Consider the following 16,469-nt stretch of genomic DNA (forward strand, 5'->3'; position numbering starts at 1 on the left):
TGCTGTTGAGGTCAGCTTTCCTTGACCTTTGAAACAGGAAGTAAAATTCTGTCCAAATTTGAGTGACTGGAAATGCAGCAGTTATTTGTTGAAAGAAAAAAAATAGAAAATCCAGATTAAAAAAAAAAAATACAAAACCACACTGAGTATGTGTATACATACATATAAGACAATAAATTGAAACACTGAATAAATGTATCAGCAGGAGAAAGTGCAGAACTGAAAACCTATAAAATGCTAGATTGACAGTGGCTGCAGAATGTTTGTTTCAGCCTAAAACCCTAAAACAACGTGTGTGTGATACACGAGCGTATTTAGGTCATGGTATGATCTAAGCATGTTCAGAGCTAAATGGTTTCATCTTTCAAAAAAATAATTTAGTTGTGCTAAAGGGGATATTAATAGAGTCAAAGTCATTATATTTCAGGCATTACAGAAATCAAATCATATAAAAGTATCTGTTCAAAGCTGAGCAATCAATCATTTCCTTTCCTATAAACTTTTTTTTTCTTTAAAATAAAGGAACTAGAAGACTTCTTTTCTGGACTTTCAACATGAGCTACCGATTGAGTCACTACTTCATTTCAAAAATTAAAAAGTCACACTATGGGACTATTTGAAACGTAAACCATCCCAACAACAGTTTGCAGCAAAGCACAGACTGTTTGCATGTGTGCCAGTGTGAGAGAACCCTTAAATGAAGAAACTTTATAGATATATCTGTATTTTATACAAATTTTTAATATGTAAATAAACTATAAATACAAATTCTTGTATTCCAAAGAATGAACGCTTCTGTCTCTTAAAAAGATGGAAATCCAGAGCAGCTACCTTAAATCCAGTGAAGTATCTCCAATTTTACATCCTCATAACCAAATGAAGAAGATTTCTGCACCTTTCCCTGTGACAGAATACTCAGCTGAAATCATAGGTCATATAATTTCTGACTAGATGTATGGTCCTAATTTCAAATTGAATTTGGCACTAAAACAGATTAATAAGGTATGACAAATAAGTAATTTCTCCAAGCTGGAAAGAAAGGAAGAGCATCACCCCTGCAGCTTGTCTTCTATGGCAACAAAAGATGTTAGATAAGAGAAGTTCTCTCTGCTGCCTCTTTTGTTGTATCAATCTCTTTAGGAGTTTACCTGCTTACCTGTCATCTGCAGAACACATGCCTGATATCTCTTACTGGGGGGTTAATTTTATTTTATACATTTTAGGCAGGTGGAGCCCAGCAATGCCCCTGGCAGGGCAAGTTTTTGCACCACGTTTTGCGAGGCGCTAAGGCGAGCTCTGGCAGCAGCCACCCCGAAGATGCACGTTGATGCGCTAAACAAAATCAGCCCCAATATTGCATAATAACATGTGGCAAACGCAACGGCACTTATCTGGGGGTTGGGTTCAGGGCTGCGCTCAGCGCCGGGCTGGTGTGCAGCGTGGCTCCCTCCAAACGCCAGCGATGAGAACCCAGCTGGTTCTCATTTTGAAACAACCAGTTTCTCTATCCCCAAGTGCTAAAGAAAATAATCCCAGCAATCCATGACTACACGCTTTCACAGGGACAGCAGTGAGAATTTGATTGTGGAGATAATTAAAGTCATTCCTGAAACTTCCAAGGAAAAGCAGCCGGGGGGAGGGGGCAACAGGGGCACTGATGCTTAAATTGAGCCAAGCAACCCGTTTGGCTTGGGAAATGGGGCTGGGGGGCTCCACTTTGGGGGAGTTTGTTTTCCTGAAAATTCTCTCTCCTGCACTCTATTGGTTACGATATTTGCAAAGAAAATGTAATAGACTGCGGTGAGTAGGAAGATTAGAGCGAGGTTTGGAGCCTGGATGTTCCTAATTTGGCAAGAGCATCCAGAGGGAAATGCTTTCGCATTCTGGTAAACTTGAATAAAATTATGTACAGCCACTTCGATTAGAAGGGTTTAAAGGGAAATGATACCATAAAAGCAATAAAACCAACTGCTATCTGCTTCAAACACTGAAAACATCTTTTTAAAATTAATGTTTCCTGCAGCCCTGCCATGAGTTAGGTCTGAAATAATTTTAATATTAACAACACTCAGGAGCAGGTCAATCTAGAGCCAGCCATGCGACTGGGTTAGTCCTCTCCATCGTTCCAAAAACGGTGGAGCAATTTACACCACCCTGGCTGGTGTAAATCAGTAGGGCATTGCTGGCATCAGGAGAGATGCTCGGATCTGTGGATCTGGCAGCCCTAAGAAATAATCATAATGATGATGACAAAAATAAATAAATAAATAAAACACCTCGCTCCAAGCAAAGCTAATTGTACAGCCTCTGTGTCACACATCTGCTCTGACCCTGGTCATCCTGAAATGGGTGTGAAATTCGGAGATGGCAAGAAAGAGTTTAAGGCACTTGTAATCTCTCCGTCTGCACTATCTGCCTTGAGCAGGAAGGAGGGATCCGCTCAATGAGAGCTATTCAGGGCCTCTCAATTAACCTGATTAGTTCAGCACGCCGCTCTCATGAATGACACCTTATCTTGGAAACCAAGGGAAAAAAACTTCCTTCCTCCTGGAGACACCCGCGTGCCCGAAAGCCGGAGAGCGGCACCACGGGGTCGGCTCCCCCAGCCCCACAGGTGCCCGGGGACCTGCGGGTGGGTGGTGGAGTCTGGCCCCCAGGTGGCCCCGAGCTGGGGGGAACCCCACTTTTTGGGAGCCAACCATGCACACGATGGAGTCTGTGGGAGCGGGCTGCAGCCCTTAACCCCTGCAGTGCTGTCAGCAGGTTAAAGGGAGCGCAGGCGAGGAGGCGAAGCCCCCGGGACCGCCGCCGTGCTGAAGTGTGTTGTAGTCTGGAACTTGTTCCATACGTGACAGATTAATGAGCGATAACTGTGTTTCCATGGCAAAAAGCATTCCCAAAATTCTCTTTTGTTTCCCTGAGAACAGTCTCCTGTATTTTTTTTTTTTTTAAATCACACCACTTTACAATAACGCAAATATTAACTAACGGCATGTTATTCTTTCAAGTGCGGGTGGCTGCGAATGTCAACAATGCTGACTGTTATATACCGACTCCAAGAATTAATCACGGAAAATAGGTGTCTCAATTACAATTATCATACTGAAAACTCAAATTTATGAATGCCCAGCCGACTTTGAAGGCATTTATTAGAAAAACTCCGATGACTCGGGAAGTATTAATGCACTAATGACGCATTAGGGCATGATGTATTAATGTTCTTGTAATTTCTGACAAATTAAGTTACCATTGTCACAGCAGGGCAATCCTTTGGAAAGAAAAAGAGAAGTTCCTCTCTCCTGCCACGCGGGATACAAGACGACAATTTGCGTGCACATAATGGGGTTTTGTGAGGAGTTTTCCTCCTACGCCGTGGTACAGTTTATTTCATTTTTCAGAATGCCAGAACTATTGTTGAGCTCACTATGCTTTAAAATAAATAAATGCATAGATAGAGAGATTAGAAGATAGATAAAAGGCATGAGTAGCCAAGGTCTTGCCTTTCCTGATGAGGTCCTTAGGGCACAGACCGCCTCTCAATACCGCTGCGCAGCCCCTCTTGCAGCATCAGTGCAAGCCTGACCAGCCCAGCAGGGCCTCCAGACCCAACAGTGGCACCAGCCCATGGTGCCAACAGAAACCCAAGACCACGAGATAAGAGAAAAAAGGAAAAAAAAAAAAGTTTCTGTCAGAAACCTCATCTTGAGAAATAAATTCTGCCCCAGAGCCCAGAAAAGTCCCAGGTTACACAGGGAACTCCGCTGTAATGCATGGGACTCCCTTGTTTTTCTCAAAAAAGCACCAAATCCTGACACTGACAGTGGGGCACAAAACATGGCCAGATCCTTTCTCTCTCCCCCAGCCAAAACATGCCACAGGACAGGCACATGTCTACGGCCAAATCCTGGCTCGCGCAGGAACGTGCAAGCGATGCAGAGGCGCACAGAGCAGGCTGGGGGAGACGCTAACATCAGGTCTTAATAGCTCTGAGTGTGGCTAATTTTCTTCTTCTTTTAGAGCAAAGAACTTTATAATGAATACAGAATACATTTCTCCTCTTCTTGTGTCATCTTTCTACAAAATCTGAGCTAGGTAAAGTGGTTTTTAACATCCACTTATCAAAGTGACTTAACATCTGGGAAGGCAGCCAATGGTTATGTAGTGATGCAGATGCCAAAAAATCCAACTGAAAGATTATATTCAGGGAGATTACGGAGAAGACCTGACTCAACTGGGTGGAAGTGGATGGTTATCCTGGTCAGGAAAGCCTGAGAGGCTCCCAGCAAAATCTTGGAGAAAATTATGGAAAATGATTACATTTTGAATGCAGTTTCCTTTTAACCCACTATAGCCCCTGCCTGTGTCCAGTACCAAGTAGTTTTTCCAAAGCCAAGTTCTGGAGTCAGTAAATGAACAGCTTTTCTCTCTCCAACAGTCATTGAGACAGCACTAACAAGAAGCAAATCCTTTTTTACTGCTGGTCACTCACAGGGGGATACTAATTCTTCCTAACGTTTACTTTAGATAATGTTTAGCCTTTCCAGGGTCAAAATCATGTCACTTGGGGTCTCTCTCTCTTTTTTCGAAAAAATGAAAAAAAATTAAACTTCGAAAAATGACCTAACCATTGAATGATGTGATTAGCTGAACCAGTCTGCAACTCTGATGAGAGAGTCAAGGTAAGAGGAGAGCCAAGAAAACCCAAGTGGCGTGCAGCTGGCTTTTGGACCCTACAGCACTAAGGCATTGCAGAATCACCTTTTTTTAACTCCATTTTTCATCTCTTTCTGGCCTGGTATAGGCACTGGAAGAGTTAAAGAAAACAATAAAAGAACAACTGAGTGTACAGGGTAGGATTTACTGGCATTTACTTTTAATCTATGGTCCTTTGCTCTGTGGCTTATCAGCCCTATGTCAGCCCTTTTTCCTCCTTTATATTTCACGAGGGGACCCACATGCTGGTACTGAGAGACAGAGCCCAAGTGTCTGTAAGCTTTTTGTCAGGTAAAAAGAGAAGAAAAAGGAAAGGAACAAGAGGAAAAGCAAAGCTAAGAGGCATCTATTAGATGTCACTAGGCTTTTGTATTCATGTCAATGATTCAGGATTAGAGTATTTGAAATAATCTTATTGAGAGAACTCAAAAGCCCCACAGAGGGAAAGCCTGCTCGGGAGCATATGGCAGAGCAGCGGACAATATCTTATTAAGGATGTGTTAGCTAACACCATTACTTTTTATATTACATTACAGAACTATTGTGCCTCAGACGGTTAGCAAGATGCCGTAGTTGAGGAATGCCACTTTGGACATCACCGCATCGGTACAAAGCCAGCCGGACCCATCCGGGTGCCTGCTGCGGGCTGTGGCTCGGCTGCCCCCCTGCCCTGACCACCAGGCAGGGGATGGGGACCCCGCTCCTCACCACGCAGGGACACCAGATCCCAGACCCCATTGTCCCATCACAGCAGGGGGCACGGGGCAGCTCCTGCTGGCTCTCCATCCAAAAATCCCAGCCCAGTGCCAAACTGGCTTCTTGTCAGATTAAAGGAATTTAATTTTGTTATAGTGAATGCTGCTAGCCTAAAAAAAATAATAATAATAAGTCTCTCTTTTCTCTTGGACAAAAGCTTGTAATTGGAGAAATCACTCTTTTTAAAGTTATCTTCATCTGCCTACACCTTTAGAGGCAGCAAGAAACCAAAGACAAAACAGCACTGTTCATAGCGCTTCAGTGGCTGCAGTGAAAGCCTCTATATCTGGGTCACCTTACGACTGTCCAGTATGTAATTTCAGTGACTTGAAATAAAGACTTGTAATAACTAAATTTATATAATTCGCATATTAACTGCACCAGAAAATATGTTTTCACATTTCCTATTTCCCAACACTATTTTTAAAAAGTGGGTAGGAAATTATTCGTTCTGCTTTAAAAACCTCTAAAATACTGTCCTTAGCAAAAAAAAAAAAAAAAAAGTAAACATTCATTTGATACAGTAATATATTCTGATCACAAACTACCTATGCAAAGTTGCTAATGGGACACACTGGGAACTTTGTATGGATTTCTGTACTTTTCCAGAACTGTTACAAAAAAAAAAAAAACACCTTGATGCTACAGAGAAAATTCATACCAGTATTTACCATTACTGCTACAGGGACGGGTGCTCTCTGAGGACAACGTAAAATCCATTTCTAGAAAATTTTCTCAGTCATGATTTACACAGAAACCTACAATTGTTTCCTCCTCTCTTTTAACTTTATTGGTCACTATATTAAAAATATTTACTTTCAGCAGGCAAAAGCAAACTTGAATTTAGCATAGATATTTTGGTAGATGTGGCCAATTACTTATAAGAATACATTTCAGCAGCTAGAGCATGCAAACATTTATGACTGCTCACAGGAAGAAAACCACTCATACACCCAAGCTCCAACAGAACAGAGCGGGTTAGGTTCTCACCCAGTAAATGCCGTGGTAGATATAAGACACTTATTTCACGTTCAGAACAATTTCAGCTAATCTGCATTAAAACTGAGGATGATCTTTGAAAATACCTTTTCCTATTGCTCTTATTCGGCTAGTTATGTGTGCATTACCATTGCAACAGCAAATGCAAAAATAAATCAGGTGTTAAGATGAGACAGTAAATTTGCCCACACTAGAAACGGTGTGTACATCCATAGGAGGAAAAAGCCAGTATTTTTTCCCCAAAGAAATCCCCACTCTTGAAAACAGAAAATCTGACCCTGAGCTGTGCAGGGAGGTCTGTGCACCAAGCACAGCCACCCTGCTTCAAGACACAGGTGGAACTGATATTAAGGCACAGTACACAAATAGTACCCTTTGTGAGCAAAGGCAAACATGGCCCAGCCCATGCCCAAATTCATAAGGTCTTCACAATCACCTTCAAACGCAGCAGGTCCAGCACATCCCACGCACACCCAAATAACCTCTCTGGACTGACAGAGCGCGGGAAGCACGGCTGGCCTAGTCCCCAGGAGCTCTCGGTAGGCACTAAAGATGACAGCCCAATGCCAAAAGCAATCGAGTAAACTGGTCTTCAGCTTCCCTAATCCCCAGAAATTCAATGCAAGACTAAGTTTTTTGTTCTCCACAGAAAAATTTGTGAACTGTGTCAGGAGAGCCACTTCGGGTATGGGCTCATCAACCTGCCTCGGGAGTGCACAGTGCCCAGCACAATGAGCCTCCTGTGTGACAGGAGCCCCTGTCACAGCACCACCATATTAAATAGTAATAATCAGGCATAGCATCACAGTGAAATAAAGCCCAAAACGCTAGCTGCAGATTCAAAAGACATCACTGAGAGAAGCAAGCAACTATTAGAGTAGTGTGAAATGTTTGCAGTGAAACCCAAAACCGCATAAAACTTGCCTGGTTTGGGGTTTTATAACAAACTGAAAACTCAGAACAGGTTTTCTGAGAAATTCACAAACCTCCTGAAGTGAAGCTGAGACCAAATTAAGGTTTTGCATAATAGTTTTGAAATTATATAAAAATTCCTATACTCGGGGGTGGGGGAGGAGAAATGAAGCAAACAATAAGTGGGAGCTGTTCTGACCCTGACCAAGTTCACTCAACCCCAAGAGCAAAATAAATGAATTTTGGAGCGGCAGAAGTACGTGCCAACCCGCAGAGACTGAAACCGAGAGGGATTTTTGCAAGGGCCCTCGCAAAGTTATCCCCAGCTCTGGTGATTTCTTCACCAGGAAGAGGACGGACACTATTAAGAGCCCTGGAAGAGGCGCGAGCATTTCGGCCTGATTCACCATGTGAGAAGCATCTACTGATCAGAGTCCCCCATGTATCTCACAGAGTCTCAAAGTGCCTTTGGCTGCCTAAGTCATGTGGGAACTGTTTAGGGTAATGCTTTTCAGATGCGTCAATCATAACCAAGTCCTCGAGGATGTTTGCTGGCGTCCCTCCCCTCTCAGCAATGCACGGGTTCACAGGCTCCGGGAGCTCGCGTGAAATGCTGGAGGCCAAATTCTGCCCATCCTCTGTAGGGGCCCAGAGGGTTTCACCAGCACAGCTGTGAGACACAGCCCCACGCGGTGCCCAGGGACCGAGGTGGGATGCTACCCCCAGCCTCCTGCAGCCCCATCCCCGGGGGGGGAGCAGGACACCAGCACCTGCCCCCACCCCACCACGGCTGGGTTCAGCCACCTGGGCACAGAAAGCTGCTGCAGGAGGCAGTGATTGCCACATCCGCCCAACAAGTGCCTTCAGGGGGAGGATGCAGAGAGGGGGATGCAGCCCTGCATGTCACTTTTCCACCTGCCTGCTATTTAGGATGAAAAGATGATCGGGCCTGTAAAATACAATCCACTGCACAATGACTTGTAAAGCAGTATAACGGAGACATTGAAAGTCATTCACGCCTCTTTTCATGCCATTGCACAATGAAATCCTACCCACAAACATAAAATTTGTCAGGTTAAGGCCTGAAAGATCTCAAAAACATCTGTAGGAAAGTCAGCTCCCTCTGTAGCCGCAGCGGGTGGATGTGCTGGGGAGGGATCACAGGCAGCCCAGCCGAGCATCCTGTACAGCAGGTGTCGAAAATGCACAAGCCTTCCCGACACGTGCAGCAGGCCGTGCATTAAAACCCCTCCGTGTGATCTGATAATAAAGCAGAAAGAATATCACAGCCTGCAGTCTGTAAGTTCCCACCCTTGCTCCATTGACAAGAGCTCTGATCACCCTGGAAATGCATCAGCCACTTCTGCAAAGCCAGAGGGAGCCTTATTCCTCAGAAGCAGCACTCAAATTGGCATATGAAGAGCTTCAATGCCTTGGCTAGACCAGGGCCAGGAGAGCCCCTCGCCCTTCCCATGCTGGGCACAGAGCCCCTGGGCAGCTCCAGCACAAAGCCCAGCATCCTGCACCCTGAGGGCATCTGTCCAAGAGAGAGATTCCTGAAGTAGGTCTCATCCGTATCGATAAACCTCAGCAAAGTCGATTTCAGGTCACAGCATCAGCCTACTCACGTACGGTGGGACGAAGCAAGATCTGGGATGGAGCAGCAGTTGCCACACGGGCTGCTCACAGCCCCTCGTCCCTGCAGCATCGCGCCCTGGGGTGCAGGGTCGGGGGGCAAAGCACGATCCTCAACGCGGAGCCTTTTCCGCCACTATATTTGGGATTGCGGTGCTCATTTCTATTTTATCAGTCAATAGGGCTCCTGTTTTACTGGATCCAGCCATAAAAGGTAAGGAATCCCCCACAGGCATGGGTAACACCACTAAATACTGGTCCCCACAGTGGTAAATTGGGTTTAAGAGTTTGGAACAGAACGGCGAGAGAGGAGCCTCTTTCCTGAACCAAGGAATAATCTAAAGCCCCACTTTCTCCCCTATGTGACTTTTGTCATTATCATCTTTTCTGATTCTTACAAAGCAAACCTAATTAGGAAGCTCTCTCATTAGTCTTCCAGAAAAATTAGCACAGCTTATGCTAATTACTCCTGTAAAATTTAATAAACTCGTTGAAATGGGAATAGTCTAATGAGGTTTTATTTATTGAACTAAGATAACTATAAGGAAAAAGGTTAGGACACCAGGATATCCAGAGTGGTAATAAAACTACAATTTATTCAATTTCTTCACAGGAATTTTATTGCAAACCTTTTAAATTCAAATATGAGTTACAATTTGAATGTTAAATCAATCTAGAATTTAATTTAATAACAGGAAGTGCTCTGTGTTTTCTTTAAGTATGATTACAATACAGCCCTGCTACTGTACTTGTAGGAGGAATTGTGCATTTGTATTGTGACAATAATACCCCTTTTAAAATGAGTTCCTGTTCATCAGAGCTTCATCTGAACACATGTAACTGGATTAGTGATAAAATATACAGGCTATGCTAAGCAGATGATTCAGATACACACAGGTTTCCAAGAAACTTCCTTGAAATGACTGCTCTCTATAAGCATAAGAGATTTATTTTGTTCTCCAGAGAAAATTTAGATCGCTCTACGAGTATAAATTTCTTTAGGTCCCTTTCACTGCTATATCCGCTGATACTATAATGGGGCAAACTATAAAGCAATTTTACAAAGGATAAAGTCATATCCTGTTTCAAACGCAACTACAGATTTTTTTTTTAAATCCCACATTTTGATTAAATAAAAATATGCGATTTACTTTTCATATACATCTAGGGTTTGAAAAAGAACACAACACATGTAACTTTGAAGTTGCCAGAGAGCCTCTTCACCAAGTTAACTAAACCACCACAAAGACTGAGCTCCCTCTATCCCAAGTTTCTCTAGCCTCATCAAAGAGAATTAATCAATCCAAAATAGTATTCTGGCATGTAAGAAGAGGATAGCATTTCCATGTAAGTACATATGTCAAAAATCCCATAGATAGATTTTATTGTAAATTCTATGTTAGGTCAGACTCTGTGGATTTGTAGGATTTGATGCAAGAGTTAGATTAAATCCATAGGCAAGGCTTTATCAGACTGTAAGGCATGTGGGAGTGCTTTAGCCCAAATGGTAAATGAATTCTGTAAGCTCACATGCAAATAAAAATAGCTAAATATGGTTTTGCATATCAATTGACATAATAGGTTAAAATTGTGTGCATGCAGAAGTGACAATAGAGTACAACTAAACACATGTGCTGACTTGTGCAGGCGTTTTACTGTTAGAACAATTTCAACGGACTCATTTTAAGGTAAAAAGGCTCCACATAGATCGCTTCATCCTTTCCAAACCAAAAGGGAGGAAAAAAATGAATAGGATAAATGTCACAAGAAGCATCACTAAAGCCACTAACTGTATAAAGCACATACTTATTTGGCCTAAATTGTTTGAACTAGCCCTGGCCAAGAAAAGGTTTTAAGTACCCTACTGGGACAGATGCGAAGCGGCAACAATAGAAGCCACACTAATGCAATCCAGGTAACACAATCCTGTTTCAAAAACACGGGGAGGGCTAATTACAGTACTGCTGAGTCAAATTTCTTATACCACTGCAACCCACAGGAACAGGTCAAAATCAAATGTTATTCAAACCACAGTCATATCAACCTTCTGTATCAAAGTCACAATTTAAAACCAAGTGAAGAACTTAAAAGCTTAACCCATTCACCAGCCAAATGTGATTTAGTACAGGTGGTGAAGTAAGGCTTGTAAGATGAGCTTTAAATCATGTTTAGTTGTGTTTTAAATATACTCTTCAGAATTTGAATCTTTTGCATCGATTAATGTAAATACTGATAAATTGATCACTGCTAGGAAGTTAAACCTGATTTTTCATGTAAGAGGTTCCCTCTTTTTATAAGAAGCATGTAACAGACTGCATCTCTGGCTTTCATAATTTTAAATGATTTGCAACTAGCAGTTTTGCATACTAGATAGTTAAACAAAATATTTCTGTAAACCTGCCATTAGCATCTTAACATCTCACTTTCCAGTACAATGAAAAATTCATGTGAATTTTGTAGCTTTCATGTCGCTCAAAATGCCACTCTAACACCATGTTTATAGTGTTCAAGTCTGCAGTATGCTTATAAAACACATCTCTATACAGATTTCACAGTGGGTTTTTTTTCCCCAGCTTTCCCTGGTGCTACCTAATGCTCACAGAAGATGAAAATGCGCCTAGTTAAAATAGGTAGATACATCTTCTGAGATTTAAACATTCTCGGGATTACTGATTATAGCTAATCAAAACATCTGCAATAAGCTTCCAATGTATGCACTTTCTTAACAAATTCAACCCAGAGCTATCAATCTGGCAGCCTGCAGCAGCACAGTGCCCAGCCAGGCTCTGCCACCCCCCTCCTCCCTGCCTGGCACTCCGCACACCGAACCCCTTCACCTTTTGTCATAAAACCGCACACACTGGCACGGAAGGCACTTTGAACCTCATATAGCAAACATTAACTCAGACAATAACGCCAGGAGAAGCACACCACTCTATACTCCCGCTCCTGTATGCATAGATAGTTTCCCTTCAGGGTCCCTGTATGCGCAGATTAGCGCAGTGGTATTGCTTGCGCCAGCTGATGACAGACAGATTCAGTACTTCATGGCCATTTAACTCTTATAGAGTAATGCTGCATAATAACCTGGTTATTGCGCACGGCTTCGTACAATGATTTTTGACAATTAAAATGTAAAAATGACTATTTGGTACCATTTTGCATAATTTGCAAGCACAGAAACTGCACATGGCTCAGAACAACTAAAATAGATGTATTGTGCTACAGTGATTTACTCGGTGATGTCAGATTAGCAATATGGATCTGTTTAAAAACACAATAATTAAGATGGGCAAAAACGAATTAATCAACTGACAATACAGTCAAAATAGTATTCCAACCAAAGAAAATCACAGGAGAAATAACCCTTAGTTTGCAGATCTATTTTTTTAACTGTTTTTATGCATAAATAAAAACCTTAAAATGTAGATGGATTGCACCCAACAGAACTACTGTAGCTAAAAGTGATAATGATTCAAACATTTTTCAAATAAAAGTTAAATATTTATAAGCACCCAACCACATTTCATAAATCACAAACTATTATTATTTTATTCCTGAAGCTTCCCTGGCACAGCATGTGAATTGAGCCACAGAAAGTCAGAAAGAAAAATCTCTTCTTTATGCACATGAATCAGTTGCAAGCACTGGAGCCCTCCAACGAGCAGGTCGCTCCGTTAGCCTCCATATGGCCCTTCCATGGCAATCGCGATTGCAAAGCACAACTAATTTGGTATCAAAAACAAAATTTCCTCCATATATACTCCTAATTCTTCCCCATTAGCAGCACAGGGCAGGTGTTTCATTATAATGAGGAGGAAAAGGAAAAAAAAAAAAAAAAGGCAAATCGAAGGAAACAATAGCAGTCCTTACCTGTCAATTATCACTGGATCTGATGGAGTCTCATTTCTGTTGCCACAGCTTTTCTTGTCACAACAGCGGCTACAGAGCAAAAGTGAAAGGATTTAGTGCGACCATTACACTGTAAAATCATCATTACGAACATGGTGGGTTCAAATTGCCGGCTAGAGTTACCGCTCCGTCCCTGCCTGGAAATCAGTCAAATGCAGTGGGTCACATATGGGTTAATTACTGTGTTTAACTTCTTGCACAGCTGGTTAACAATGGAAAATATAAAAAGAGAGGGGTTTTGCCCCTTTCACAAATAATAATTCAAGGATCATCCGAAACAGGGAGACCTGTCTTATTTGTGGTCTCTTATCCAGGGGGTTTAACAGTTGTCCCATATGCATATGCACTCAGAATAAGGTGCCTTTTCTTTCATGAACACAGCTTTTACATTTGCTTACCACTTACGTTATGTGGCCGCACAGTATTCCTACTTTTAGACAGAGCTGAAGTCTCAGCTGCTGGGAAATCTCTCCCCAAAATCCAAAAGCACAATTATTCTCCCTCTAAGAAATATTTCTGTTAAGTGGGGAGCTAAAACACAAGCACCACCGGGCTGTTATGTGGGAGTGTGCCTGTTTTCCTGTTTTTTGGAGCATGCTGATGCCTGCTCGTGCCAGGAGAGCACCGTGCTGCGGCTGGTGCCCGCAGCGGGTCGGGTGCGAAGCCGGCACTTGAAGCACCAGCTCCGTCTGCCAGAGCCTGGCGCCATCGCTGCCCTCAAGGCTCAGACTTTGAACGAAGGTGGCTCGGCGTTTCTGCAGACATGTTAAATGGTTGGGATGAGCCCTTGTTGTGGGGACTGGCCATCAGAGCCTGGCTCCTGCAGGGAGCAGAGACCCCGGGCATGTGGATGGCACCCTGTGGTGGCACCAAGTGGCAGGGCACGGGGCCACCCCCTCGGCTCTCCCTGACTGGACGTGGGTGCACTTCGCTGCTCAACAGAATCCCTGGAGAACCCAAGCCCTGTGCCACATGCCTTTGGGAATCACCGTGCTCATTCCAAGTGGTGTCCCAGGGCCTGCACATCGCCGTGTCAGCAGTTGGCTTTGTGCATCCAGCAGCAGCCGCCCGCTGCTCGCCCTCCCGCTCGGGTGGACTATTTTCTTTTCCCCAAAAGATGGAAGAACATCAGCGCAGGAAGAAGCCCGCAGAAGTGCCACACTATATAAATAGCCCTGTTGGGAGTATGACAAAGGTTCTCTTGTGTTGCTGAACAATAGAGTGAATAATATACAGTTACCCACCAAGATTAGCAATAAAGCAACTAACCACACTAAAGATAACAAAAAAAAAGGGGGGGGGGGGGGGCCTTTTACAAAAACAGACTGTTTAAACATGGTTTCCAAAAGAAAAAAAAAATTGTTTTCAAAGAGAGGAAAATACATAATTCTTTTCACCGCAAAAAGCTTCAAGGCAACTATTCAGGGCTGAAACTTTTCACAGTTAACACATGTGCGGTATCTTCATTTCGGTGGAAGTTACATTGTTTAGGATTGCCAAAAAAAACTGCTTAATTTTACAGCACAATACCACAATTGATCCACCAAAAAAATGCAAGAGCCTTGGCACCCAGAAAGCATTAAAATTTAGGAAGGAATAAAATATGCTGTAGGTAAATAGTCATGTGGACGTTCGGGGGGCTTTTTTGCCTATAAAAGGACTTGTCATTGGAGTGCAGCTAGAATGTGTGGGGTGAGAAAATTTACCCACAAACAAGGCAATAAAAACTGCTAATCATTTTTAAATGATTAAAATGTAATTAGAAACAGAGTTGGCACAAGTTAAGACAATGCAGTTCTTGTGACTGAAGCGAATCAGGGCTAGTCCTGACATTCTCCCAGCAGACTGCAGGGACAGAAATTGCCACACTAACGCAGGCGAGCGAAGGTTCCCAGGCTCCCCGCTGCGCCGGGCAGACCCCCGCATCCCCCCGCACCTTCCCGGGTGCTGGCCCAGAGGGAGAAGGGGCTGGGGATGCTCCAGCCCCAAGTGGGACAGAGCCACGAGGTGGCCGCTGGGGACAGTCTGGCTTGGAGAGCAGGGAGGACACGGCGCTGCTCATGGGGTGGCCTCTGTTTGGCTCGGGTGTCCCAAGAGGATGCCCCAGTAGGCCTGAGCCATAGCAAGAGGCCTTTTAAAAATAAAAAGTCAAGCTAAGGTTTATTAACTTACTAGTAGCAGTAGTCTCCCCGTCACCAGCAGAATTTGAGGCTTCATCTACCTTTGTTTTTCTATGCATAAAAGCAAGGCATCACACAAACCCTGAGTTTTATATCACTTCTCATGGCACAATAAGCGTTCAGCTTGCTTCGGAAGCTTTGGCTTTTAGTGTTTGCTGAACACTTGGAAAAAGTTCCTAAACGTTCAGTGCCCTTTTTCTCCTTTCCCCAAAGGAATCTTAAAACTCCCAGGAGTTTCTCCATGTTTCCAAGAAGCTCTCCAGCTCCCCACAGGATCTGAAGGTGCAGCGAGAGGCTCCAACTGCCAGCTCCTGCACTGTCCCTCTGGGATGTCCCTCCCTGGGTGGGACAAGGAGCCAGGGCTCAGGCAACATGTCACTCTGGCTCACAATAAGAAACTGCAAAAACTGCTTGGTTTGTTTTTAAAACAAATAGTCCTCAATAGTAACGCAGCCCTCTGGGGACCTGCTGCCCTCCTGCTGCCTTGCTCCGCATCTTCCTCCTCCCTTTCCCTTCCCCACGCCAGAGCATCCCTTTTCCATGCCACCTGGTCCCCACTATGGGCACACAGGAGTTTGCCACCTCACCCTGGCACCCTGCACCCCAAAACCTCCCCATCCCCAAGCCAGCACAGCAGCCAGGAGCATCGCTGCCCAGAGGAGCCCTGCTTTGTGTATCTGCGCGCTCGGGCTTTCTGCGGGGACAATGAACAATGAGAAATTACGGGGCGATGGCACGTGGCCAGCGCAAATGCGACTTTCCGATCATTTAGCTGCCAGGCTCTAACAAGTCGTTAGCGAGTCCGCGTGGGACATCTTGCAGCAGCTCCCGGCGAGGCGGGCTGCAGCCCACAGCCATGCGGCCCCTGCCCCAGATGGGCTCCTCGCTCCCGAGCGCGGAGGTGCGGGAGGTTCTCGACAAAACAGCTGTTAAGATTTTATTTTGCAAAGACAAAAACCATATTTTACTCCGACCTCATTCTCAGAAATCACTGAACCATTTTAGCTGAAACTTTCCAAAGAAAGTCAGCCTCGGGCTGACACCCTGCAAAGGACATTTCAGCCAGAACAGTTTAAGTTTGGCAAAGCTGTAAGCCACTGAAGGTTTCATAATGGAAATTGTTGAGGCAATATTAACTATAGATGTCCCTCCCCATGCTCCTACAATACTAATAAATTCCACCGAGGCTGTGAATTCTCCCCAGCTATTAGCATTTTTGCCAACAGCATAGATTTTATATTTGACAAAATACAATGAAAGCCTTTGAAATAAACAGCCACCTGAAGCAAACCTCAGCCCCGCTTCCCTACCACAGCCAGGACGCTCCTGTACATTTGAATTCTTTGTCTTATCCGTGCCATA

The 16,469-nt window shown here is 43.9% G+C and overlaps 1 protein-coding gene across 15 annotated transcripts in view; it reads right to left on the reverse strand.

Annotated features, from left to right (window-relative positions):
* The window catches only part of EBF1 (EBF transcription factor 1), a 315,044-nt gene that overhangs the window by 283,215 nt on the left and 15,360 nt on the right, over positions 1-16,469 (reverse strand). For all 15 annotated transcript variants that reach the window (XM_066977182.1, XM_066977181.1, XM_066977180.1 and 12 more), the window contains exon 6: positions 12,889-12,957. In XM_066977182.1, coding sequence (XP_066833283.1) covers positions 12,889-12,957 — 69 coding nt within the window. The remainder of the gene's footprint in view (positions 1-12,888; positions 12,958-16,469) is intronic.

This window comes from Anser cygnoides, chromosome 14 (genome assembly GCF_040182565.1).
Source record: "Anser cygnoides isolate HZ-2024a breed goose chromosome 14, Taihu_goose_T2T_genome, whole genome shotgun sequence".
Classification (NCBI taxonomy): Eukaryota; Metazoa; Chordata; class Aves; order Anseriformes; family Anatidae; genus Anser; species Anser cygnoides.